This window comes from Physella acuta, unplaced genomic scaffold (genome assembly GCF_028476545.2).
Source record: "Physella acuta isolate Inbredline_101_S28 unplaced genomic scaffold, ASM2847654v3 ptg001934l, whole genome shotgun sequence".
NCBI classification, from domain to species: Eukaryota; Metazoa; Mollusca; class Gastropoda; family Physidae; genus Physella; species Physella acuta.
The window spans coordinates 1-27,324 of NW_026733439.1; the positions used below are offsets into that span (position 1 = coordinate 1).

Genomic DNA, 27,324 nt, shown 5'->3' on the forward strand with positions numbered 1-27,324 from the left:
AACGGGCATTTCTGCTTAAGCCTAAGCGGCTTAGCCGTGGTAGTATGACGTTGGGTTGTTGCTGTTTTTGTGTTTAGACTTGGTTGATTGAAAGCCCTACCCATATCTCATACTGTATTCAAGAACAGGAAATTAGGAATTAATAGCCGATTAGGACCTCGGCGTGCTCGGGTCGGTTAAGCTCATGGTTGCTAAACCGAAGAGTCCCAATTTCCAACCACCGGCCAGATGAGGATCGATGGCTGAGGACAGATACGTATCTAAAATTAATCAACTGCTGCCTTGTAGTTTGTTCTTGGTTGGACAAAGGTTGTGGAAACATAAAGGAAAAAAAGAAAAGCATATTAAAATAATACTTAATTGTGTTGGAGGAAATCGCCTCCGACACTAGAAATAAAAACGAAGAAGAACAAGAATAGCCAATTATCGCTGAAGCTAAATTTCACGGTTGTTAAAATATACTTGTTATTCAGGTTCACACAGAGATCATGAGCTACAAACCGGACGTCACGTTGAGATTTTGTAGGACCAGCTCAGGAGGGGAACGACTAGAGGTGAGAGTTTGTCAGACTTTATTGAAAAGCTGAAAAACAATGTCAAAACAAACTTGAATAACCTCGATAGTGATATATATTAAAGTAAAAAGTAAAGTTTCCCTTTCAAACCTGACGGTCTATGGGGCAATTGCAGTAGAGTTCACTTGTTTCTGTGACCTCGGCATATGCAGAGATAGTGTGTTTAGCACTATGCCCAGCCGCCTTTACTTTCCCTAACGTGAGTTAGGTACCCATCAGAGTTGGGTGGACTCAGGGACTGTCTAAGATATAAAACATTATTTTTTTAAATTGGACCTTAAAAAATATAGACATATTCAGCGCCAATACAACTGTTTGTTTGAAATGTCACACAGGATGAAGGAGTTACCGTTCTTACTGATGCCAACGTGTACCAAGATAGATTCAAATATGACATTTGGGAGAATCCTCTTGGTAGGTTTTACTTGAATGTGTACTCGAACATGTGCTCGAATGTGTACACTGGCATTTAACTTATTGTGCTGACAGAAAGATGCTATTTTTATGAAAAACACATTATAGTACACAAACGTACATCTACCAAAACAAAAATATACCGGTACACTTACACATATATATACATATACATATATATATATATATATATATATATATATATATATATATATATATATATATATATATATATATTTATTTATTTATTTATTTATTTATACATGTATATCTGTATATAAACTTCCATTCGGGATTTTTCCTATTCGAGTTCGACTTCTCTTTCCGATTCCCATTCATATTCATAATTAAAATTACACTAAAAATCACAATCACAATCACAATCAAACACACCCACACTCACACTCACACTCACACTCACACTTACATTCACACCCACACCCACACTCACACTCACACTCACGCTCACGCTCACGCTCACACTCACACTTACACTTACACTTACGCTTTCACTTATTACACTTATTACACTTATTACACTTATTACACTTATTACACTTATTACACTTATTACACTTATTACACTTATTACACTTATTACACTTATTACACTTATTACACTTATTACACTTATTACACTTATTACACTTATTACACTTATTACACTTATTACACTTATTACACTTATTACACTTATTACACTTATTACACTTATTACACTTATTACACTTATTACACTTATTACACTTATTACACTTATTACACTTATTACACCATTCACCATTCACCATTCACCATTCACCATTCACCATTCACCATTCACCATTCACCATTCACCATTCACCATTCACCATTCACCATTCACCATTCACCATTCACCATTCACCATTCACCATTCACCATTCACCATTCACCATTCACCATTCACCATTCACCATTCACCATTCACCATTCACCATTCACCATTCACCATTCACCATTCACCATTCACCATTCACCATTCACCATTCACCATTCACCATTCACCATTCACCATTCACCATTCACCATTCACCATTCACCATTCACCATTCACCATTCACCATTCACCATTCACCATTCACCATTCACCATTCACCATTCACCATTCACCATTCACCATTCACCATTCACCATTCACCATTCACCATTCACCATTCACCATTCACCATTCACCATTCACCATTCACCATTCACCATTCACCATTCACCATTCACCATTCACCATTCACCATTCACCATTCACCATTCACCATTCACCATTCACCATTCACCATTCACCATTCACCATTCACCATTCACCATTCACCATTCACCATTCACCATTCACCATTCACCATTCACCATTCACCATTCACCATTCACCATTCACCATTCACCATTCACCATTCACCATTCACCATTCACCATTCACATGTATCATTACATATCCTTTATAAAGCTGTATGGTTTGCTGCGCAGAACGCAGATCCACAATTTCCACAACCTGCGCGAGTCAGAGAGATCTCTCCCGAGTCTTGGCTATGGACAGATGCTTACGTCGGGTAAAGGAAATTCCTACATAACAAATTTGTTTTCGATTACTGATTGGGTTGTTGATTGTTATTGAAAAAATGTTTTGCTCCTAAATTACGAAGTACATTTTCCGTGCTGCCCTAGTTGCTAATATGAGAGGTCTGTGTAAGTTAACATCAAGTATAGTATAATGATATTTAAATTCCCATTGCTGGGTCGTTCAACTAGTTCTTTTCCCTATTCGTATTTCGCCTAGCTGTAGTAGTATTCTAATGGTAAAAAGTAAAGTAAAGAACCCTTTTTAGACCCAGCGATCCATTGGGCAAATGAAATAGGGTTGTTATGTTATTTGACCCCCGTAAATGAAGGGAAGGTGCGGTCTGCACTTTGCCCAGCCGCCTTTACTTTCCTTCATTCTTATAGTACAGTTCAAATATTTTTACAAACGTATTTTCTTATTAATGTACTAATTAGTCTAATGGACATACTTATAGAACTCTTTAGTCGTTCTTGAACATTACTTATTTAATTATCTACAACGATAGAAAAAATATTTTAAATTTTTAACATGTATTTTATGTTTTTTTCTTGTCATTAACATAGAGCGAACGGCTCAGCCTCCATCACAGCCACTGTACCAGACACCATTACGTCATGGGTGGTCAGTGCCTTCGCCATCAACTCAAACTCTGGACTGGGCGTGGCCCCAACACAAGCTCGCGTGAGTCTTAAAATAAATTCAGTTAATCAAATTAGAGAATTTCTTCGATAAAAACAAGCGTAACAATTTAAAGCACAATAGAAGAATTACCACAACATGCCAACTAGCGTACCATGTTCACTTCACACACTGCCTGCCAATTCACCTCACACACTGAAGTAGCCTGCCAATTCACCTCACACACTGAAGTAGCATGCCAATTCACCTCACACACTGAAGTAGCCTGCCAATTCACCTCACACACTGAAGTAGCCTGCCAATTCACCTCACACACTGAAGTAGCAAGCCAATGCACCTCACACACTGAAGTAGCCTGCCAATTCACCTCACACTCTGAAGTAGCCTGCCAATTCACCTCACACACTGAAGTAGCCTGCCAATTCACCTCACACACTGAAGTAGCCTGCCAATTCACCTCACACACTGAAGTAGCCTGCCAATTAATTTAAGACACTGAAGTAGCCTGCCAATTCACCTCACACACTGAAGTAGCCTGCCAATTCACCTCACACACTGAAGTAGCCTGCCAATTAATTTAAGACACTGAAGTAGCCTGCCAATTCACCTCACACACTGAAGTAGCCTGCCAATGCACCTCACACCACTGCGGTAGCTAGCCTTTTTACCTCACACACTGAGGTAGCCTCCCAGCTACACCTATACACTGAGGTAGCCTCCCAGCTACAACTATACACTGAGTTAGCCTCCAAGCTACACCTATACACTGAGGTAGCCTCCCAGCTACAAATATAGGCCTACACTGAGGTAGCCTCCCAGCTACACCTATACACTGAGGTAGCCTCCCAACTGAAGAAGAAAGCGAGACTTTACTTGAAAGACGACTTAAGGACAATGGGACAAAACTCTTATCAAATAGAAAGACCAGCCTAACACTTCATGTTAATTGTCAAATCTAGAATAATAATAATAATAAAGCGAGCACGGACTTCAAACGATTACACATTGTTAGAACGTTTTATTAGACTATACAATTTTTAATTAATCCTCTGGTAAGTTTGATCATAAATCTATCTCTTTTAAAAAGAGGTTTTAACAACATTTTAAAATATTCTAAATGTATTTCACGTCGTTATCTGCTTCAGCTGAAAGTCTTCCGACCGTTTTTTGCCAGCCTCAACCTCCCCTACTCTGTGACTCGTGGTGAGCAGCTGGCACTTCAAGCAAACGTCTTCAACTACCTGCCAGACGATATGCAGGTGGTAAGAGACGTTATGTACATGACAGATAATATATATATATATATATATATATATATATATATATATATATATATATATATATATATATATATATATATATATATATATATATATAAAATGAGAGAGTAATGTTTTGATAATAATTTTAAAACTGTTCTAATGATACACCAAGTAAATGGAGCAGCCTTAAATTTACCAACCGCCATTTACACCACCTTTTCACTCTCAGAACCTCCAAGTAAAACAAAATAGATCGCGCCCTTTCAATCCAAGCTCGCCTTTCTTTCACAGCTTACAACTACAACTATTTCTTTAAAAAAAATGAAATAAAAACACATAACATATCTACCAAAAAAAAAACATCTGTTCAATGAAATATGTCCTGGAATATTGAAACAAAAGTTTTCGCTCCTAGAACCACAATATTGTCTAATTAAATTTGAAATTACATATAATTTTAGGTACGGGTGACGTTGGCCGCGTCTAAACGTTTCCACAACATTTTTATCGACGCCACAGGAAACCAGGAACTGAAACAGGTTGATGTTGTACAGGATGTTATGGTGAGTTGGTTTTTATTTTTTTTTTATTATTGTACATTACAAAGTGAACAGTTTGCCAAGACTTGCGAAGGAAGATGCTTGTCAGTTAATAATTTTTTTTATAAATTTATTTAGCTTAAAAGATACAATATACAAATTTCAGAATAATTTTCTATTGCAAACAATCTGAACATATTTACCTCAAAAGGTCAAGGCTGGTGAGGCCAAGTCTGTGTATTTCCCCATCGTCCCTGCCGACCTTGGTAGAATTGACGTGGAGGTCAAGGCCCAATCCACCAAGGCCGCCGACGCTGTGCGCAGACAACTCCTGGTTGAGGTAAGTTGGAGTTATGTCCTTGGTGCTGGTTTGTCTCTTATACGGATATTAAACAACTCGAAAAATGACCCTAAATAATGATAAATATAATAGTATCAACAATGGTCCCACTAAGAGATATTTTACGTCAGGGTGAGGGTCGGAGAAGTCTTGCAGGTAAGCACGTGGATGTTAACCCGAAAGTCCCGAGTTCGAACCCTTGGGCAGATGAGGCTTGTCAGCTGGAGAACAGCAACCCATCTACGTTTGAAAACTCCTAAATCAAACAGGTGTGGAGCCCCTTTGGCGTACCAAGATTCCTTTCGGCAGCTCCTGCGACACTACTGATTCCAAGCCCGGTCAATCAGCTTTGGGGTGAGAGGGGTCCTGATACATGGGCAACATCTGGCTCTCTCAACTTAGGTCACTTGTAATGTGCTTGTTTTTCCAATTCGCAATCATCCAATGGTCTACTAGACTAGGGTGCCATATTACAGTGGGTGTAATTTGACAATGCAGAGAGAGAGAGAGAGAGGGGGGATTTGACTTCGGTATCCACCAAAAGGTAACGGACTAGAGGGTAATTTCCTAGAGCCATAACCCATTGTGCTGATCTATCCGCAGGCTGAAGGAGTCCCCAACCAATACAACATCCCTGTCCTCATCGACCTGACAGACGGCAAAAAAACTTTCTCAAAGACCATTGACCTCACTCTGCCTTACAACGTTGTGAAGGGATCGGAACTTGTTAGAATTTCAGCTGTCGGTAGGTAGTGACTGTCAGAGGCGTCGCTATGTAGGGTAGAATGGTAAAATAAATTTTTGTTGTCCGCAGATTTATTTAGAAAGCTCGAAGAGTAGCTATAGTGGCGGAGGGCAAGAGATACACAACAAAAAACCTAAGTAGTCGATATGTAGTTGTGCTCCGGGTTCAAGTCAGTAGAACGTCCCTAAGTCCACCAAGCTCAGATGGGTATAAACTAACGTTATGGAAAATAAAAGCGGCTGGGCCTAATGCCGAACTCACAATCCCTTCAAATGCCGAAGTCACTGAAACAGATAAATCTACTTCATCTGCCCCCATATGATGATGATGAATGACATTCAGAGGAGCATGTATGGCTTTTGTTATAAGAATCTCATATGTAGGTATGAAATAGTAGTCAGAGGCGTTCAATTAAGAACGAAGAAGAAGAAGAAGAATATGGGGGGGGGGGTCGTGGTGCATGTTTTTCTGCATGCAGTGGCAGATAATCGTAACTAGGTGCTGAGGGGTTACTTTGCTGTGTATAGGCATTCATGGCTTAAATAATTTTTCTTATAAATTCCGTAGTACCACATTGTAATATAGTGTGACTCCCCTCAGGTGACCTGATGGGTCCAACCATCGCTGGACTAAGCTCCCTGCTCCAGATACCAACCGGATGTGGGGAACAAACCATGCTTGGCCTGGCAGCGGATGTCTACGTCACAGATTACCTGGACTGTGTCAACCAACTGAATGGAGACATCAAGACCAAAGCCATCACCTTCATGGAGAGTGGTAGGACCACACAGAAAATATTTATTTCTCTATGATAATGTGACATATATATATATATATATATATATATATATATATATATATATATATATATATATATATATATATATATATATATATATTCTGTTAAGTACTGCCAAGCTTTAGATAGGTATGTTACCATAAATAACATATTTTATATTGTTGACGTCACGCAGGTTACCAGGGTGTGCTGAGATACAAACACAGTGACGGATCATTCAGTGCTTTTGGTAACAGTGACAAGTCTGGCAGCATGTGGTAGGTTTAGAGGTTCATGTGAATGTTTCAAGTATGTGGTAGGTTTACAGGTTCATGTGAATGTTTCAAGTATGTGTTAGGTTTATTGCAATATATTTTTAAACAAGTATTGACACAGGCTAATAAAGAAAAGGATTTTATTTATTAAGTTCAAAAGCCATATATGTTTTTAAGTCTAATGGTTGTAGAATTACCTGCAATAAAATTGACCTGTACTTAGAACCCACCACTTCGTCATTAGGTTTTTTAAGAACTTTATTAAGAATGGAAAAAATCGGGAGTAGTTTCAGCGAAACATTCCCGTATAGGTCAATCTCTAACAAGCATGGCCTTTTTCTTGCGCAGTCACTGACAAAAATACACACACAGAACACACACAAGGGACTTTATAACTAAGAAGACATAACGTAACATACTGGAAATAATGTAACAATATTTTACAATGATCATTACAAGCAATTTAATGTTTTCTTTTTTGTTTAATGTTTTTTGTTTTTGTTTTGTTTTTTTTTCAATTAGTAAAAAAAAAATTATTTATCATTACAGGCTGACAGCTTTTGTAGCCCGCGTCTTCCACCAAGCCAAACGACACATCTTTGTGGATGACAACATCCTCAACGACGCCATCCTGTGGATGATAGAGCAACAAAATACGGACGGCAGCTTTCCTGAACCTGGGGTGGTACTTAGCGGTACCAAGCAGGTCAGCTCAATAAAACCTTGGTTTAGGTTGTGTAATGCACAATTTAGTTTTAATAAAGAAATTTAATTTCGAAACTTACGGTCCATACGACAAGTAGAGCTTACATGCTTCTGTAACTACGGCATTTAAAAAGGGCTAGTGTCCAACGGCCTTTAGATTCCCCATCGTGAATCAGGTATCCATCAGAGCTGGGTGGAATCGTGGACTTTCTATGAACTTTAAGTCGGATTCCAACTCAAGACTTCCAAGTGAGCAGATAAAGCTCTCATTGCAATGCGGGTGGGGGGGGGGGTTGGGCACGCTATTTAGGGGCCTATAGCCGACAATTTTTTATAGTTAAAAAAATAATCTTCTTGCATATTTGACTTGACGATAAAAGCTTTTGTAAATAACAAACAGATCTACTACAGTAGTGATGTTATAAGTAGCTAACACATGCTGTTGCGTAAAACAATATATATGCCTGAGCTGTAGTGTGAAAGATAGGCAAACGTTCAAAACACTTCCATGACTTATTTTCTTTTTTTTAAATGGTTAAATAGGGGTGCTTATAAGCTCCTTTTGATATTTTTGTACTAAATTAATTAAAACGTAATTACTTCTCTTAATTTATTTTTTTTAAAAATATATACTTAAGATTGACATAGCATAAAAAGGAAATATAGTTAAAACAAATAATACAAATACAAAAAAACATAAAAATATATATATATATATATTTATCTTCTTTTGACCGGCTAATACAAGAGGGTAGGCAGCATTACAGCAAACATATGGAATAAACTAGGTCTAAATATAAAAAAAATAAATTCAAAACTGACTAATGCATACACATGACATGTTGAAATTTATTATAAGTTAAAAAAAACCATTTTTTTTCACAACCTGATCAGGCCAGAAATCCAAAAAACTCGCCATGTCCGGGAAAATTCGTTAAATGGGTCAAAACTGACCAGTCGTATTTCCCTATATAATCTTTGTATTTTATGGGAAAAAACAGAGGGTAATTTCAACAAAGATTTCAGGGTACTTGCTCTTTATATATCTCGCTAATTTTTTGTACACACCTCTATAGATTACTAGGCCGTATGGAAAAACTGTTGGTCAGACTCAAAGCCCTCAAAGAGGGCTAACAATGACCGCGAGTTAAATTCTCACTATGCGAGATTTGGTCATTTGGTCTATGAACAGGGGAGGTAACTTTTTAATATAATAATTTTTAAATATTTTGTATACTCTTTTGAAGGAAAAAAACAAAAATCATAAAGTATAGCAGTGTTTTAAATAAATTTTTTGTTATAAATTAAGTTTTGCATTGTACTGAAATTGTAAAAATTAATTGCGAAAATAATTTAATATAATATTTCATTGATACTATTAAGAAAGCCCTTGCAGTTCTAATAGCCTTGCGAGTAATAAGTTTGCGAATATTACATCAATATTTCAGTGACATGAAATTATTCCACTCCATATATTTAGGCCCTAAGCATTTAACATAACAGCCAATCACCTATTAATTAATCATTCAATTTCTCAATTTTTTTGAAAACCTAAGCGAAGCTAGGCAGTATGCCTAGTTTATATATATATATATATATATATATATGTATATATATATATATATATGAATATATATATATATATATATATATATATATATATATATATATATATATATATATATATATATATATATATATATCAACTACAGGACCAAGCAGGGTCGGGGGTCAAGCTAACCCTGTTCGTACTGTTCTCACTACTAGAGAACCGTGCTGACATGAAGTACCTGGTAAGTCAAGGGTTAATTTTTTTTATTGGAAGTGTGTGTGGGGGGGGGGGGGGGGGAATGGTCGGGCCGGAAAACCGAAACATTCCAAGTTTGAACCCCGGGCAGACGAGGCTCGATAGCTGGCAACACCAGAAACCTTCAGAATAAAACAAATGATGCTTTGTAGTTTGTTTTTGGATGGACAAAGTTCATGAGAGCTGTTTATCAATGATTAATGTCTTGAACGTTGACAATATGTTTGAAGAAAGCAGTTTTTTGGGCTTTTTGACATCTTCAAGGAAATGAACGAATAAAAGTCTGAAATGTCCCAGAACTTATTGATCCCATAATTTCCAGCAATATCTTTATTAAAAGCAAAAACTTAACCACAAACCCACATTATTTTCAAATTAAGTCTAAACCAGAAAGCCACATTACACACAGTAACTTAATATTAAAACCGCATTTTTTTCCAAGAATGTTGATAAGGCAATACAAAAAGCCCTGGCCTACGCTGAACAGGAAGTTGCCAAGTTGGATGATCTCTACGTTCTCGCCATGGCGTCTTACGCTTTCCAACTGGCCGGCAGCAACATGACCCAAGCTGTTCTAGACAAACTGGAGGCTGAGTCAACTCAGAAGGGTAAGTCCTGCTCTGTACCTCGAATCATGTTTGTACCTTCGCCGCACTTTTAAACATGGTGTATTACTATACCAAATACACAGCACCTTTTCAATCCATGGGACAGATAAAGTAGATATGAGGGGAAATTGTGTAGCACTATACCTAGCCCTGTTCACATTATATAACTTGATTGAAGTACCTATCAGATCTGCAATAACGACTCCGCCTGCAGTCTCTAAACTGGATCCGAACTCTAGATTTTCTTTCTATAAACAGACGGCATGAAGTACTGGCACCAGTCAGATCAACCGAAGATCATCACGTGGCAGAGCCCCAACCCCGCCAAGGCCGTTGACATTGAGATGACCGCCTATGTCTTGCTGACCTACACAAAGCGTGGCGACTTGGTTGCAGGCAAGAGCATCATGCAGTGGATCACCAAACAGAGAAACGCCAACGGAGGCTTCAAGTCCACACATGTTTGTCTAGGAATTAACTTTGTTAAACTCTAAGTGAAACTGCCATCCACCTTTAAGGAATATTGTATAATTTTATTTTTTATATTTTTAGGTTATAATTTAAAATTAACTATAATTATGCATTTTACTCTGCATCCTAATTGATGCCGTATTACATTTGAAATGTAGTGCTGAAAATTTCATAAACAACAAGCATCCCTCAACACAATCACTCTCTAGGATTCCGTCGTCGCCCTGAACGCTCTCAGCGAGTACGCCAAACAGACGTACAGCAACAAATTAAAAGTCCACATCACCACCCAGCTGGACTCTGAGACTACCTACACCTTTGACGTCGACAAGACCAACTCACTTCTGCTGCAGTCTAGAGAGGTTACAGTGCGAGATTTGGTTGAATAGTTCTACTGTTTACGTTATACTGTAGTGTGGGATATGAATTATGTTAAGGAAACACTATCTCTCTGTCTCTCATCCCTCTCTCTCTCTTTCTTTCTCTCTCTCTCTCTGTGTAAGTGTGTGTATGTCAGTTAAAAATCATGTGTGTCTGTCTGTGTCTATATGTCTATATATATATATATATATATATATATATATATATATATATATACTATTCATGTATGTATATATATATATATATATATATATATATATATATATACTATTCATGTATGTATAGAATACAAAAGTACCAGCTCAAGTTGTGATCACTGCTACTGGCTCAGGCATGGCACTTGTTCAGGTATTTCCTCTCTAGTTAATCCTTTTATTATAACAGATCCATTAACCCGTATATACACAATGAGATTCTGTGAATAAAAATATGCTACACTATTATTAACTGCTATTAAAAAATATTTTCGTAAAACCAGCAACAATTTTCAGATTTCTATTAAATCTGTTCAAATAGGCTGCTCTAAGCTTCAACGTGCTGTCAGATATAAAGCCAGAACACTTTGATCTAAAATTGGAAATCGTAAAGGAGAATTTCACATACTTGGATGTGGAAACTTGCACAAGGTGTGTACATTGGTGATACCCGATGTGGATCAAAGGGTTGGTTAGAAATGTGGGTGTATGGTGGCTAAGCTCCTAAAAACTTTGTTCAAATATAGACTTTTCAAATGTTAAAACATTTTTTATAGATTTGTAATTAGTATGATGCTAATTCTACCAATTTCTGTTCTGAATGTTTCTTTATATCTATTCGAAAAAAAAATTCTGTCATATCCAAAAAAATTAAAACGTACATTTTTACGTACATGTAAACCCGCTCCACACAGGCCCGCTTCTGATAATTATATCTACATTTATTCGTTGCGCGATCCATCCGATTAAGTATATATGTGAATGCACAAGTTTGCTTGATAAACGTATCACTGTGTTTGTATGTGATTACTGTTTGGACTTTGGAGCTTCCTTTGGTTTTATAGCTTTGGGTAACGAGTACCATTAAATTAAATGTTAAAAACAAACTAACTTGTAGCTAAAATTTCTAAAAACTTCTACTAAACAAGATGGTTAGGAAAGGTCCCAGGAAGTGCCATGGCCGTCCAAGAGTTTGGTATCCCATCAGGCTTTGCAGCTGACCTTGACGACTTGACCCAGCTAGACAACCTAAAGAGAGTCGAGACACGAAACAAGGAGGTTATCCTCTTTTTCGACAAGGTAAATTTACTTAGAATTTTTTAGCGCAATTTCCATTCTGGAGAATTGCGTTTATTAACCCGTTTTTTCTGGATGTATGAATGTATAAATGAATGGATGGATGGATGTGTGTCCGCAGCTTTAAGTCGTATCTCCTCCTCAACGAAGCAATATCGATGACTAGTTTCAAAGCAATTATGTTAAGCAAGTTACGAGGATGAACATAGGCCATAAAAATTCCGGGTTTCTTTCATGGATTTCCCGGAAAAGCCAAAAAACCTCGAAAAAATGCAGTTTTTGGCCCATATCTCGGCAACCAGACCATTTAGCGACTTGAAACATTTAACAATTGATTTCTGCCATAATTTAGAACAATATTGCCGAAGAAAGTTTTAAAAAATATCCTTTCGTTCGGTTACAAAATTTTTTTTTGAATTAATTAAAATTTGGAGCGAATTAGTAGGCATTTTTATCCAACCACACCACACGCGTCATCACGTTCAATAGCTGCGACATCACGTTCAATGGCTGCGCCATCACGTTCGGTAGCTAGGCGCGCAATGGTTTTTAGTCATGTAACTCTATTGTAAATAAAACATGTAAAATACTGAAAAAAAATTATAAAAAACGTTTTAATAACTAACCAATAGTTTTACTAACCCTGCTCTTGATTTACGCTACGACAGAGCTATTTTTAGATAACATAAGGAAATTGCGCTTAAATGTCACTAGACTTTTTAATTAACTTGTTTACTCGTAAAGAGGGTTTCTTATGTAATTTTAGTTTCGTTTTTTCAGCTTCTAAGATTTTTTTAACACTAATATTTTTCCGTCAAAGGTAAAATTCTGCTTCATCAAAGGGTAACCGTTTAAGAAATTGTGTTGTATCAGATGAAAAACAACAACGTTTTATGTTTTTTTTTAGTTTAAATTTTAAGCAAAAATATCTGTGTATAAATGTGTCTACCTCCCAGATCGGCACGACGCCCGTATGTTTAAACCTTAGAGTCAGACGAGTTGATTTTGTTGCCAAGTCCCAGCCAGCTGCCGTCAGGGTCTATGACTACTATGAGCCACGTAGGTCACAGGTTTTACACTAGCATTGCTTGGTTTACGTTTATCCACTAAAACTTCATTAAACAGTTATACAATCGATGTTTCCCATTGTAGGAGATTGAAATAAACGATATTTCATTTACATGTTATTAGAAATTAGACCACGTGAAGGAAGTATTTTTTTTAAAATAGCAAATTACACCAAAATTGATTATAGGTAAAAATCTGCTTCATTATAAGAATAATGTGTAAGACATTGTTTTGTAGCAAATGAAAAATTTAAAACATTTTATATTTTATTAGTAAAAATTTGAAGCAAAAAAATGTCTATTCAAAGCGAACAGTCACTATCTCATTTCTCACAACACGTTAAGTATCATTATCTACAACCATCTATTAATATATTTAAGATACATAAAGTTAAGTTGTTACAAAAATTACGTGTTATCAAAGTGTCTGTAAAATTCTAATTAGAGTTAAAATTATATTTTTAAAGTTTATTCACTAAACGAAATGAAAATTCAAAATAAAATTAATCTCTATTTTAATAAGCTAATTGAAATAGTATTCAATAACTTTGTGTAAATAAAATTGTTTTATATACTTCAGGCAAACAGGTGACAGTGTTCTACCAATCACAACTTCTGAAAGACTCAACCATCTGTGACGTCTGCCGAGAATGTGAAAACTGTCCACCACCAACTGAACAGAAAGAGGTAATTTTAGTTGCTTACCCTGTAGGTTACGTTTCAATAAAGTTACACGGCAAAATATCATAAATACGGGATTTCTGAAGAGCTAAATAAATCAATGCGACGTAAAAATATGCATTGGGACTTTAGTCATCAATTATTTCATACTTACAGAAGAGACGTATGTTCCTGATCAACCTTATTCTTTAATATTTTATTTAAGGTTTTTTGTCAGTACTATTGTTATCTCTGAGATATTCAACCTCAATCTAACGGAGAAAAAAAACTATAGCTAACTCAATAATCGAGATTTAACGTGATCTAAAACTGACCTAGACTTAACTCGATCCTATATAAACTATATATTTTAGTACTTAAATTAGATTAACGTTTTGCAGATGCGACACAAAGCTGATATTTGGTAAGTAGACAGCTCAGGTGTCGTAGTCAAATGGAAAAATATCAGATTCTATGAAATGTAAAATTAAGGGGTTGTAAACTAACCAACTTGACCTCTGTTTATACATATTAAATGGACGTTACTGTGTCAAAAATTAAACTTTTATTTTCCACGTTCTAAAAACAAAAATAAAGGAATAAAACATTTGGTTCAAGTTAAAATTCCTTTTAATTGTATTCTAAAAGGAGTTCAACTAACTTTGAAAATTAATAAATAATGATTATTCATTTAGGTTTTTTCGTAACTAATGTAAACAAATTAATTTCGTCACTGGCAAGCAATGTGCTCATTTGTGCCCAATTATGTGCATTTTCTTAGTTACACTGTCTATTTTATCTTTCAACATGCAGGAAATTCCTCTCTTAAATGCAAAAACAAAATGCGTCAAATGGAAACAAGATAGTTGTCGATTAAAAAATAAATTCGTTCTACTGCATTATTATATTTCGGCTATAGCTGTAATGATACATTTTTAATAGGTTTAGATATGATTTATATTATCAATTGACAGATCTTCCAATTCGAGCTTATAAACATATTAATTTTTTTTCAGTGAACGTTTCACATTGTCAGCGACTTGAAGTAAATGTGTTTATTTAGGATTTTGGTTTACGTAATATTATGTGAACAACCAATCTCGAGTTCCTCTTGTTGATAGCCAATGCTAAAGTAGCTTTAATTAAATATTTACATGATCTTCTAAAATCTGATCATAATACCAATTATTTATTCTCACAGGTCGTAAGTGGCGTATGGGATAAATGCAAAGCTATCTTCGATCGGTGTGTGGAAATAATCTTTGATATTATACATCTTTTATAGCAAGGAAAATCTTAAATCAAAGAAAACGTGGCTTTTAAACAAGACTTTGTTTGTATTACTTTCATTTGTTTAAATCTTTTACTAACTTGTATGAATATTATAAATCGCTTTATATTAGCTTTTAAATACCTAATTTTCTTTATTGGTATAAACTTTAAAACTTACCAACAACGCTTGAAGAAATTATTTGCGTTTTATGCAACATGTATTTTCTTCCATGATATTTATTTTCTTTCCGATATTGTATTTTAAAATAAATTTTATTTTAACTTACTCTGGGTATCTGCTGTTATTCTCTGTTTATTTTGTTAGAAGTGTCAGACAATTCGTTTCTTTAAGTAGCCAAAGCATCTAGTAGCAGAAGCAGCAAGAAAGTGCAGTATAGCATGCTTGTGAAGCTGGAACATGTTCCAGGCTAAACATGTCACATTTAACTACGAGTGCAGCATACCATAAACATGTAGAAAAGAACATGTTCTAACTAAATATATTGAAGACATGAAGTGTGTCCACATACTTGCCGACTCACTAAACAAGTATATAGTTCAACATGACACTGGCTTCTGATTAGCACCGTTGGGGACTCTATGTACTTTTGGTTCGGTGCCCCCTAAAACATCTACTCCGTAAAACAACGGATCACAGTGCATAACATAGAACCTATATTTATAAAAAACGGGAGTTATCTCCCCTAAGCTCTCTCGAATATTCTACTACGAAGGATGGCAACTCGGAACATAGACAATATTTTAAATCCATTATTAGTTACTTAAACTTTTTATAATAGAATAGAATCTCGTAAAAAAAATAATTGCACACCAAGTGAACCAAGATAGACCGAGGTCACAGAAACAAGTGAACTCTACTTCACTTTCCCCATAGACCGTCAGGTTTGAAAGGGAAACTTTACTTACTCTAAGTGAACGCCAAATAAAATGTGCATAATACTGCCGGATATTATTAGTACTTTATAAATTCACATGCGTTTTTTTTAGATAGATAAATGAAATTTCACATGTCAGTAAAAGATCTAATTTTCTGCCTTCTATCAAATTTTGAGTAATTTCCGTTGACCGTAAGTAGTAATTTACGCTATTACCGATTTTACTGACATGTGAAATTTCATTTATCTATCTGAAATAGTACTCAGGTTATTGGGCTTGTAAGTTGTTAAAGTAGCTTACCAAGTTCTCGCTCCGGTAGTTGCCAGCTGGCGTTTTTTTGTTTTTTCAAACCAAATGTGAATATTTTTTATTTTTTTTTTTTTTTAAGTTATGAAATCTACTTTCGTTTTTGGAATAAAAAAAACTCCGACAATAAGTTGTTTTAAGTAAATTAAGTTTAAAATAACACACACACACAAATATATTATATTTTATATAGATCTAGAATACAACCTGTATAATAATAATACATCTATAATCTATATAAAATATGATATTTATAGGCCTAAAAGATTTCAATCGTAAATCTGAAATCAAGCCTAATTTAATTAATAAATATATATAGCCTAGATCTAGAGTCTAGATTTCTAGATCTAGAATTCTAGATCTATGACTTAAAAAAAAAACCCTCTTGAAAATTCCGACTTGGACAGTAACATACGACATACAGGATTTATTTTTAATTTATAGACTCAAGAGTAGTCTAGAGATCTAGATTCTAGATCTAGTTTCTTTTATTTTACAGTGTAGTTGAGTGGAATTAATTACTAAATTACTAAATAGGCTATTTACTTTAAGACAGGTAGACTAGAATATGTTCAATATCAATTTATATATAGAATCTAGATTATTCTAGATCTAGCGAAGTTTAGTGTAGTCTTGTTGTAGAACTTAAGAACTAAATCTAGAGTGTAGGCAACTGTCGTAATTTAGATCTAGAATCTAGTACTGTGTGACGTCATTTTAGGGGGTGGGGGTCTGGCTTTTTGTGATGATGTGTAGGGGGAGGGGGGGAGGTAAAAATCGTCAAAAAAAATGCGTGACGTCATTTATAGATGACCCCCATGGAGAAGATCCACACAGAAACAGTTGAAGGAAAGGGGCCTAACATTCAAACAGGTAGAGGTACCTACATGATTTTAGAGATTATGTAGATATACATATATATATATGTAACGAGTCCCCGAGTCTATCCTGTCCGACGACGCCAATTGTAACGAGCGAACAGTTACCCTGCTCGCAACGCCACATGTTACGAGACTATTTGCCTGTAGTGCCAAATGTAACGAGTTTAACCACTCATGCTACACAACATCGACTACAGTAGAAAGACTCGAAGATGCAGGTTCGCTATTGATCCTTTTATTACATGAATCAAGAAATGCTTCAATATAACACAATGAATCAACAGGAATGCTTCACAATAATAGTCTGAATCAACTGACCCCTAACAGCCCTCACTAGGCTTCATATAACTGAATCCACATGTCTATTGTCCTTCTTAACACAATATAACCAACTTGATATGTCACACAGACTGACTGATCTAAAGCCAGCGATGAAGAGAGCGAGCGATCGAAAAGGGAAGAGGGCGAGTTCAGTCGTCCCCTCCTATTTATCCCTTGTATTCGTACTCGTCTTCGTACTTGTATTCCTCCGTATTCGATACTTGTACTCGATGTCTCCGACTACTAGTTGCGCAGTTCTAACGTACAGTCCGTTTAATAAACATCTGCATCCTATCAATCAAAGTTGACAGGCCGTCTGAATCCCCTCGTACCGTTTCCCAAAATAGCACGCGTTGGCTTTGAGATTGTTATCAGTCCGATCCAATAAGCCACCTGCTATCAGTTGCATCAGACTGTAATACTGCGTCTCGGCTTATCGTTCGTTATCAGTTTTGTAACTAGTAGCTAGGCCTACCCTAGTTACATATATATATATAGGGGGAGGGGTAGAGAGAGAGAGGGTTCATCTGTAAATTGCATCACACATTTTATGATGATTTTTACCTCCCCCTCATAAAGGAGGGCAGTAAAAAGAAGAATGTATGATAGCTGGGTAATCCTAATTTATATAATCAGAATATTGTGGTAAATAAAAGTCAACATATCTAGCCTAACAAAATGCCATGAATTTAAAATATATATTATGACTTAGAGAAAGTTTGGTGAAATGGAAATATCTGCAAATTTGATTTATTGATGATGTGTAACTTGTTTATATTATTCCTTTGGAGCTGATATTAATAAAAAGTTAATGAAATTATAGAGTTTTATCCAATTGATGTTTCTAAAGCCTTGCATGAACTTAATTTAAATATATTTAGCTGCCCAGACAAAGAACCCAATGAATTTTCCAGAATTGGCTTGTCGTTTGACCGATGGTAACAAAGAGAATCACCCAGGATCTTCGCTGATAAGAAAATCTGAAGACATACCTTATTCTTCTATATCTAAATGTGATTTGTCTAATGAAAATATTTATTCAGTGACAAGTGCTAAAGATATTTTACCATTATTTCAAACATCATCTTCTGAAATGTTGTTTTCTATCTCTAAACCTTCCACAATTTCTTCAAGTTTCAATAGATATTTTAACATCATTGCCTACTTCCCACAGTTATGTTCAAAATTTGCAATTTTCTGAGAAACAAAGTAATAATAAATTTGTACCCAGTGTTTTAGTTTCAGCTCCATTAAAATTTAATAAACCAATCAATTTCAAAATTAAATGTTTCTTATCCCATATGAAAGTAGTCTGTTTTATTTAAGAAAAATCACCTTTAAAAAAATTTAATGTTTGAATGTCAATAAATTGTTGACATGGACTGGTTTGCGGGTAAGCTTTTATACTTAGTGTACAATAAAGATTCAGTTTTGATGTCAATATAGTTGCTTCTGAAAGAATTAAACTATAAACATATAGTTTAACAATAGCATTTATATTAATATCTCAATGGCAGTTCAGTATACTTTCATCATTGTTTTCAAATAACAAAACAGAACTACAGTTTTAAAATTGAAAAAAAAAATGAAAAGAATTTCATAAATGGATGGTTTTTTAATTACTTAAAACAGAAGATGCATCAATACAGCATTACAATGTATATAATTAATATTTCTTTTCATGGACAATCATCATTTAAATTCTTCATTAAAAGTTAAATTCAGCTTCCTTGTGTCTAAAAATCCACATCCATGCTGTTCCATTTACCTAGAAATTAAATAAATAATATTTTTAACAACTTTCTGTAATATGAAAAAATTAATCATTGATTAAAACAGACAGCATGTAAAATTAGAGTGTTCAGAGGTATATACCCAGCCACCTTTAATTTCCCTATCTTGAGCCAGGTACTCATGAGAGCTGGTACTCATGAGACTTAGGACATCATACCAGGACTAAAACCAGGGATCTGAACTCTTATCTTTTAGGATAGAAATGTGAAAGCTACTGTCTGACAGTGCCACTATCAAGCCATACATATTAATACTTACAGTAAATAATCTTAGTAGCAACATATTCTTTAAGAATTAGAAAACTGAATCGGTTTCAAACTTGGGCTTAAGCTGAAAAATGGCTTATTATAAAAAAAAATTCAGCTCACCTTTAGTTCAAGATCAGCACCAATAGCCACAGTAAAGTGTGAGAAAATTGCTTGCAAAGTACCTAGAGAATTTAAATATAATAAAGTATTAAGTTTATCCATATATTATATTAAAATAATTATTTAACTAATATGTGATATTAATATATATATATATATATATATATATATATATATATATATATATATATATATATATATAAGGTTTAATTTATTGTAAAGGTTCGGTTTTCTATCTACTTAGCTTGTCTTAAAAACTAAAATATCTGGTTTACAATTAACCATATCTTAACTATTACAAAACTATTAGTTTCATTTTCATTACTTGTAACTAAAAATTGGTGTCAATAGATCTAAAACTTAATTCTATTAACAGCTAACTGTAACCGTACTGACTCTGACCAATTTATTAATTTTTATACCATGTAATTCATTAATAATTAGGCTTATACTAAAAGGCCAAAAGTTATCAATTGTAGATTTTATAGTCCCTGGTCTAGACTAACAAGACTAGCCTACAAGTCTAATAGTACTAATACACATGATCTAGTTTCTAAGTTTACTACTAGGCAACTTGCTAGAAGACTAGTACTTAACCAAACTTTAACTTGCTAAAAATAAAAGGGCCAAATAGAATAGTAGATGGCCTAGTAATACTTTTTTTTTACTGTGCTACTTACACTGCTTTTGGTACTATTACTACGGCTAACTAACTACTAACTAAATTCTATTGTAGCTTGATGGAGATCTATCATCTTGCTCTTCTAGTAGTCTACACTACTTACTACTTAGAAAAGTAGTAGCACTACTGTAACAATTTCAAACTAAATTTAATCTATATATTACTAGATCTACTAATTGCAACACTGTAGTCTGACTGATAAGTCTGTAAGCCCTAAATGTATCTAGATTCTAGTCTAATTTAGTTTAAGTCTAGTTATTAGTACCTACCCTCTACACTCTACAATAGTTTACAGTACTGTTGAGTACTCTACACTACACTCTACTACTACTCTACTCACTCTACTGCTACTGGCTACTGATCTAGTAAATAGTAAAATAGCTAGAGTAGATCTAGTCTAGAAATCTAGATTCTAGATCTAAAAAAAATCGATTTAAAATTAAAAACAGGTTAGCCTTACCTAGATCTAGCTCTTACTAAACTTAACTAGGGTAGGTTTTACCTAAACTAGATCTAATCTAGATCTAGAATCTATCTAGATCTACTAGATTCTCTAGATCTAGATTTTTAGATCTAGGGCCTACCATACTTTTTTACTACCATCTGCATCTAGATCTACTATCTCTATCTATCTACTAGCCATCTTTCTACAAGTCATTAGTCAAACAAAGCTACTTAGTTCTAGATCTATAGGCCTACTTCTAAAATATTAAACAGTAATCACTGAGTAATCAGCACTAGTCTAGAGTCTAGTTCAGTAATCTAGCTAAATCTAGGTCTATTAACATTAACATTGTTGTCAAAGTTCTAGATATCTAGATCTAGTATTCTAGATCTAGACTAGCTCTAGATTCTAGATTCGATTAAGTATTAGATCTAGTTGTAGGCTGAGTGAGACTGAAAGTGAAAGTCATCCTGTTTACTGTTTACCGTCATCCTTTTCTTAATATTTTTTAATATTTTATCTAGATCACTAAAATACTAGATCTAGAATCTAGATCTAATATATTCTAATTCATGAACTTATACTCTTAGAACTAGATTAAAGCAATGTAGATCTTAGTTGGTAGATTCTAGAATCCAGATCTAATCTAGACTAGGTCTGGGAATCTTGAGTCTCGTAGCAAAGACTGAGTAGAGTCAGACCAGAGTAATGTCCCCTAGCCTTGGACAAACTAACTATCAACAAAAGAAATAAAATCAATATACTTACCGTCACAAAACTTTTATATTCAAAAATGCATACACATGTGTTTGTTCCCATCCATATGAACAAAACAGCGTTGAAAGTTTTTACAATTGTTGCATTTCTGGAACGTTTGATGATTTTGAAATCTTGAAGCGGGACCTACTAACAAATAGCCGCCATGTTTTTTGTTATCAATGGGAATCCCGTTCACAACAATTGATTTAGTTCGAAAACTTTTATCTCTCCCTGGCTAACCAGACATGAATTAACGCGAGAAAGAACGATAAACTTACAAGTTCTATAGGCTTTTGAAAAATTCAAAGTAGAAAAAGTTCTACTTCTAGTTATCGGAAATCGCTCAAAAGTTTATACGGATCTACGATTGTTATATAATACTTATATATGAAATTTCATCAACCTAGCTGTAACGGTACTCAAGTTATCGTGTTTACACACACACACACACACAGACATACAGACACCCAGACACACAGACACACAGACACACAGACACACAGACATACGGACACGATTGTAAAATTATGTGTTTCCGACTCAGGGAGGCGTAAAACGTCGAGATTTCGATATTTTTTTGCACGATTACAAAACTTTCTCTATACTTCGTATATACAAGAAAGTAAAAAGTAGATCAACACGACTCGAATTATATTTTCAGTTGATTTCAAATTATATTCTAAGTTGATTTTAAAATATATTTTAAGTTGATTTACAAAACACAATTACAATATAAAGAAAAGTAATTAGCGTATGTCTGAACTAAAGTAGGATTAACTAAATGAAAACAGATAATTTTTGTTACAAATTCGGTGTCCTCTCTATTAAATAATATAATTGTTTCATATGCTACAGGCAACCAGGCGACAATTTTCTACCAATCACAACTTCTGAAAGACTCCACCATCTGTGACGTCTGCGGCTCAGTCACCGGAAATGTTCATGCGACGTTGTGTTATGTGTGTTGGTGTATATCTATTTTCTATTTATTTAGTTACGATTGGGTTACAAAACAAAATATACTAAACACAATATTTATAAAACGATGAATACATCAAATACAACATATACAAACTAACAGTCAAAAAAATAGGGTGGCGCCTAAGATTTTAAAACTCATTATTGTTCAACATAACTTAAACAATTAAAACGTACATTATTTTTTTGTTTATTTCATACTAATTTTAATTATGAAAATTAATCGGCAGCCTGGAAAATTATTTTTGAAAAAAAAAGTATTGCTTTTTAACTGGCTTCGATGATGTCATCTTGATTTCTTCTTATTCAAAACACGGCGGGCAAAATAGGCGGGCTTAGTTAGCTGTTGTTTCGATTAAATTTTATTTTTAATGATTTTTTCTATACCCTAATAAATTTTTTAAATTAACGACATTAGTTTAGTATGAGGTTATTAATAATTTTCTATTTGTCATTACAAGTTTGATTGTTAACAATATAGTATTAAATACAGTAATTTTATTTCCTTATGTTATGCTCTAAATTCTCAACTATTAGGCCAAAATTTGTACAAAAGGCAAGATTGCATCAAACCCTAATCGCCCATTGATAAAATTAGATTGGTGTCGTTGAATAAAACACAAAAATAACGATTATAAGTATGTCATTTTTTTTAATGACCAAAGAAACATGGTTAAAAAATGGAAACCCCTTTCCACGAATTGGTATAGTTCTTTGAAGGATTAAATATAAATTATTTTAAGAAGACGAAGAAGATGAAAGATCAAACATAAAATTAAAACATATTTCCCGCAGATATTAGTAATTGGTTACAATTTATTTGATACAAACGCTAGTAAAGAGAGAAATATTCTCTATTGAATTTTATCTTAGTTATTTTGTGAGTACGATTTTCATCTCTAATATTTTTTATCTCATAAATATGGTTTGTAAGTCATTTTTTAATGACTTGTTGTCTGTCTGTATGTGAGGCATTTTGATATTTCGTCACCTGTAGAACTTACGAAAACCAGACTAAAAAATAGTTTTGACAAATTCTTTGTCCATAGCATTTTATAAATATATTGTAAAATTCAAAGCTTTTGATCCTCAAATGTAATAGAATTAACCCTCGATCATAAAAACATTTTTTTCACTTACAGATGTTGCAGAAAGCATTGGACGTATGCAAAGCTTTCCTGTCGTGGTGTTCACAAATAATGTTAGATATTATACATTTCTTATAGCAAAGGCCATCTTATAGCAAGTAAAATTATATTACATCTGTAAAAATATTTTACTAATTTATATAAAGCTTGTAAATAAATTTTATTTTAGCTTTTAAATGTCTAACTTTATTCAATGGTATAAACCTGTAAATATTGCTTTGAAAAACTAAAAAATGTTTGCTTTTTAAACGAATAAATCTTTTGACCTATTTTTACTTTCTCGTATATACGTAGTATAGAGAAAGTCTTGTAATCGTGCAAAAAAAAAAAAATCGAGATTTTTGCAAATCTCGACGTTTTGCATCTCACTGATACGGAAAAACATAATTTTGCAATCTTGTCCGTATGTCTGTGTGTCTGTGTGTGTGTGTGTGTGTGTCCGTGTGTAAACACGATAACTTGAGTACCGTTACAGCTAGGTTGATGAAATTTCATATATAAGTATTTAATCAAAATCGTAGATCCGTATCAACTTTTGAGCGATTTCCGATAACCGGAAGTGGTACTTTTCCTACTTTGAATTTTTCAAAAGCCTATAACTTGAGTACTATTTCAGATAGATAAATGAAATTTCATACGTAAGTAAAAGATCTAATTCTCTACCTTCTATTAAATTTTGAGTCATTTCCGTTGACTGGAAGTAGTACTTTACGCTACTTCCGATTTCTCAAAAAACTAATGTAAATTTTAAAAGTAATAATAATATTGCGCACTATTATGCGCTTTTTTATTTGGCGTTCACTTGGTGTGCAATTCTTTTGTCTACGAGATTTTATTCTATTTTTAAAACTTTAAGTATTTAAAATGGATTAAAAATCATGTCTATAGCCCGAGTTCCCATCCCCTGTTATTTTATATAAGAATATTCGAGAAAGTTTAGGGGAGATCACTCCCGGTTTATTTTTTTTTGCTTTAAATTTAAATGTAAAAACCATTTTCGTATTAGCACATTTTGGGTGATATGATATTGTTTTTATTTTAAGCAGACGAAACATAGAGGCCCAGACACACATGGTAACTTACAACAAATACAAAAAAAACTTTTACTTAATGCAATCTTTATAATTTGTCATTTAATATATTTTCTACTAATTTTTCAGTCAATACTTTGACAACATCTTCCAAAAACGTTTTGCTTGTATTTTAAAATGGTTCATTCATACTAGCTTGTATCGTTTATTGTGCAATCCAAACTTGCTTACTCGGTAATTTCATATTGAATGGTATTTTTTTTTTCTTTTAAGGGAGAAGAATCTTGAAGTATAACTCGACAGCAACTAATTCATTAATATTATCTGAACTTGAAACACGTGGAATAACACGTGAATTTGAGTTCTAGAAAACGAGATACCTTTTAGAGATTGTGTTTCTTAACATAACAAAGAGTAAAAAATATTATCTAAAACATTATTCGTTCCAAAGAAATTAAAGGAACCAATATGATTTTAAATTTAGTTATTACATTAAAAACTAAGTGAATACGCATTGTAGTTTCTTGAAATTATATTTTAAGACAATCGTCTTAACCTAGCTCTTACATTTATTTGTTATAAATGAAATATCATGCGGTAAAGACCTGTAGGATTTCTTAAAATAACTTTACTGAAAAGTTAGCTTCGACATCCTTACTGTGATCTTTGGTAAAGTAAATTTTAAAAAAAAAGCTATTTAATAATACTATTCATTGTCACGATAACATTAAAAGCAGCGTTGGAATATTTAACTTTATTGTCTTTAGCCTAGATCATTTACGTTATTAATTTCTGACCTACTACTACTAGTTTAGTTGCTCGTATTTTAAATGTCGTCATTACACACATCAAATTAATGCGCATTGCCGTAATCGGAAATTTCAGTTTCATTCGGCATCAAAGCTGAAAGCGAGGCTCCTTTACGCTGTGTCAAAATTCTAAAAGATTCATTTCAATATTCTATTTAGATCTAAATAGATCTAGAATCAAGTCAGAAACGTATGTCGATTTAACTTTACAAAAAAAGTCCTGTTGCTTGCTCTGTGTTTATGCAACAAGATGCGGCTGTTTCTTCTACTCACACTGGTTGCTACAACAATGTGTGCTAAAAAGTAAGTTGGGTGTTAAACGGAAGGTCACAAGTCAATGCTTATATTTCAGAAATCTAGTATGCGTTTTGTGCTTGTGTTAAAAACTAATATTAGTCTACCCATAAGAGATTAAGATATATTGTGCACGAAAGTCAGTTTCAATAAACCTGTTTTGGCGAATTAAAATCAAATGACTAAGCTTGGCTATATACACTTATTAAGCTGAAAAAACTTACAATAACAAAATAATTGACATCAACAAGTTGGTGAGAATCATTCCATCATTAGGGGGTCGGCGTGGTCGAGTCGGTAAAGCTCATGGTTGCTAAACCGAAAGGTCTCGAGTTCGAACCCTTGGGCAGATGAGGCTAGTTAGCTGGGGACAGCCACTCTTCTAGGAGAGACAACTCCAAAATTAAAAACAACTGCTGCCTTGTAGTTTGTTCTTGGTTGGACAAAGGCTATGGAAGCAAATCCAAAAAGAAAAGCAGGCTGAAATCGGAGTCAATGGCCTCAATGGCGCATAACCAGATGACACGTAACGCTTAATTGTGTTGGAGGCGTGGTCGAGTCGGCAAAAAGCTCATGGTTGATAAATTCGAACAAAGTCTCGAGTTCAAACCCACTGGCAGATAAATCTCGATCCCCTTCGACACTAATAATTAAGAAAGAAGAAGATTCCATCATTATTTTTGACATGGATAAATATCGTGCTTTTATCAATTTCGCCTTCATATCTGCCTTAAAAAAAACTAAAGCTTGAATTTTTTTTCCAAAATTGAATATAAATAATAAATCAATAATAGAAATCTAGAAAAACAATTTACCTGTCTTTAAGGCTACATTTCTATTTATTTTCACAATTAGACAAAAAATCATCGAACAATGTATAGTGACGTATTGGTCCACAAAATTTGTAAATTAAACTTCTCAAATAAATCACGTATTCCTCTGTTCTAGCTAGCAAATATTTATCATTTTTAACATAATTACAAGAATATATCATTGTATTTTCTAGTACGTATGTCGTCATTGCCCCATCAACGATCCACCCCAACATGAACTTCACCGTCAGCGTCCACATTCTCAAGGCCACCGGCTACGTAAAGGTAGTCGCCCAAGTTCTAAGGGAAGCAACTCTTGTGGGTAGCGGTGTGAACCTTTTTAAAGCCGGTGAGTAGACGGTCCCAGAGTTTCTCCCAGGCATCTCTTCGGGGGGGGGGGGGGGTGCGCCCCTCCCC

General features: G+C 34.2%; 2 protein-coding genes and 1 long non-coding RNA gene across 3 annotated transcripts in view; 2 read left to right on the top strand and 1 right to left on the bottom strand.

Annotated features, from left to right (window-relative positions):
* Window positions 1-473: 473 nt before the first annotated feature.
* Window positions 474-15,604, top strand: LOC131931271 (CD109 antigen; the record flags this gene model as incomplete). Its single annotated transcript, XM_059288012.1, is given in 21 exon segments — window positions 474-554; window positions 911-989; window positions 2,449-2,551; window positions 3,126-3,243; window positions 4,347-4,460; window positions 4,925-5,026; window positions 5,214-5,342; window positions 5,946-6,087; window positions 6,688-6,864; window positions 7,062-7,143; window positions 7,690-7,846; window positions 9,558-9,638; window positions 10,095-10,260; window positions 10,519-10,721; window positions 10,941-11,093; window positions 11,398-11,460; window positions 11,629-11,738; window positions 12,236-12,386; window positions 13,340-13,442; window positions 14,031-14,137; window positions 15,312-15,604. Coding segments are annotated over 21 exon segments (2,490 nt in total). The 3' UTR covers window positions 15,396-15,604.
* A 3,797-nt stretch (window positions 15,605-19,401) lies between these two features.
* Window positions 19,402-22,104, bottom strand: LOC131931272 (uncharacterized). Its single transcript, XR_009384268.1, has 3 exons — window positions 21,845-22,104; window positions 19,950-20,011; window positions 19,402-19,555 (listed from the first exon to the last, which is right to left on the bottom strand). It is a non-coding gene; the product is annotated as an uncharacterized LOC131931272 (long non-coding RNA).
* A 3,814-nt stretch (window positions 22,105-25,918) lies between these two features.
* Window positions 25,919-27,324, top strand: part of LOC131931273 (CD109 antigen) — a 34,934-nt gene continuing 33,528 nt past the window's right edge. The window contains exons 1-2 of the mRNA XM_059288013.1: window positions 25,919-26,104; window positions 27,102-27,256. Coding sequence (XP_059143996.1) covers window positions 26,052-26,104; window positions 27,102-27,256 — 208 coding nt within the window. The 5' untranslated portion in view covers window positions 25,919-26,051. The remainder of the gene's footprint in view (window positions 26,105-27,101; window positions 27,257-27,324) is intronic.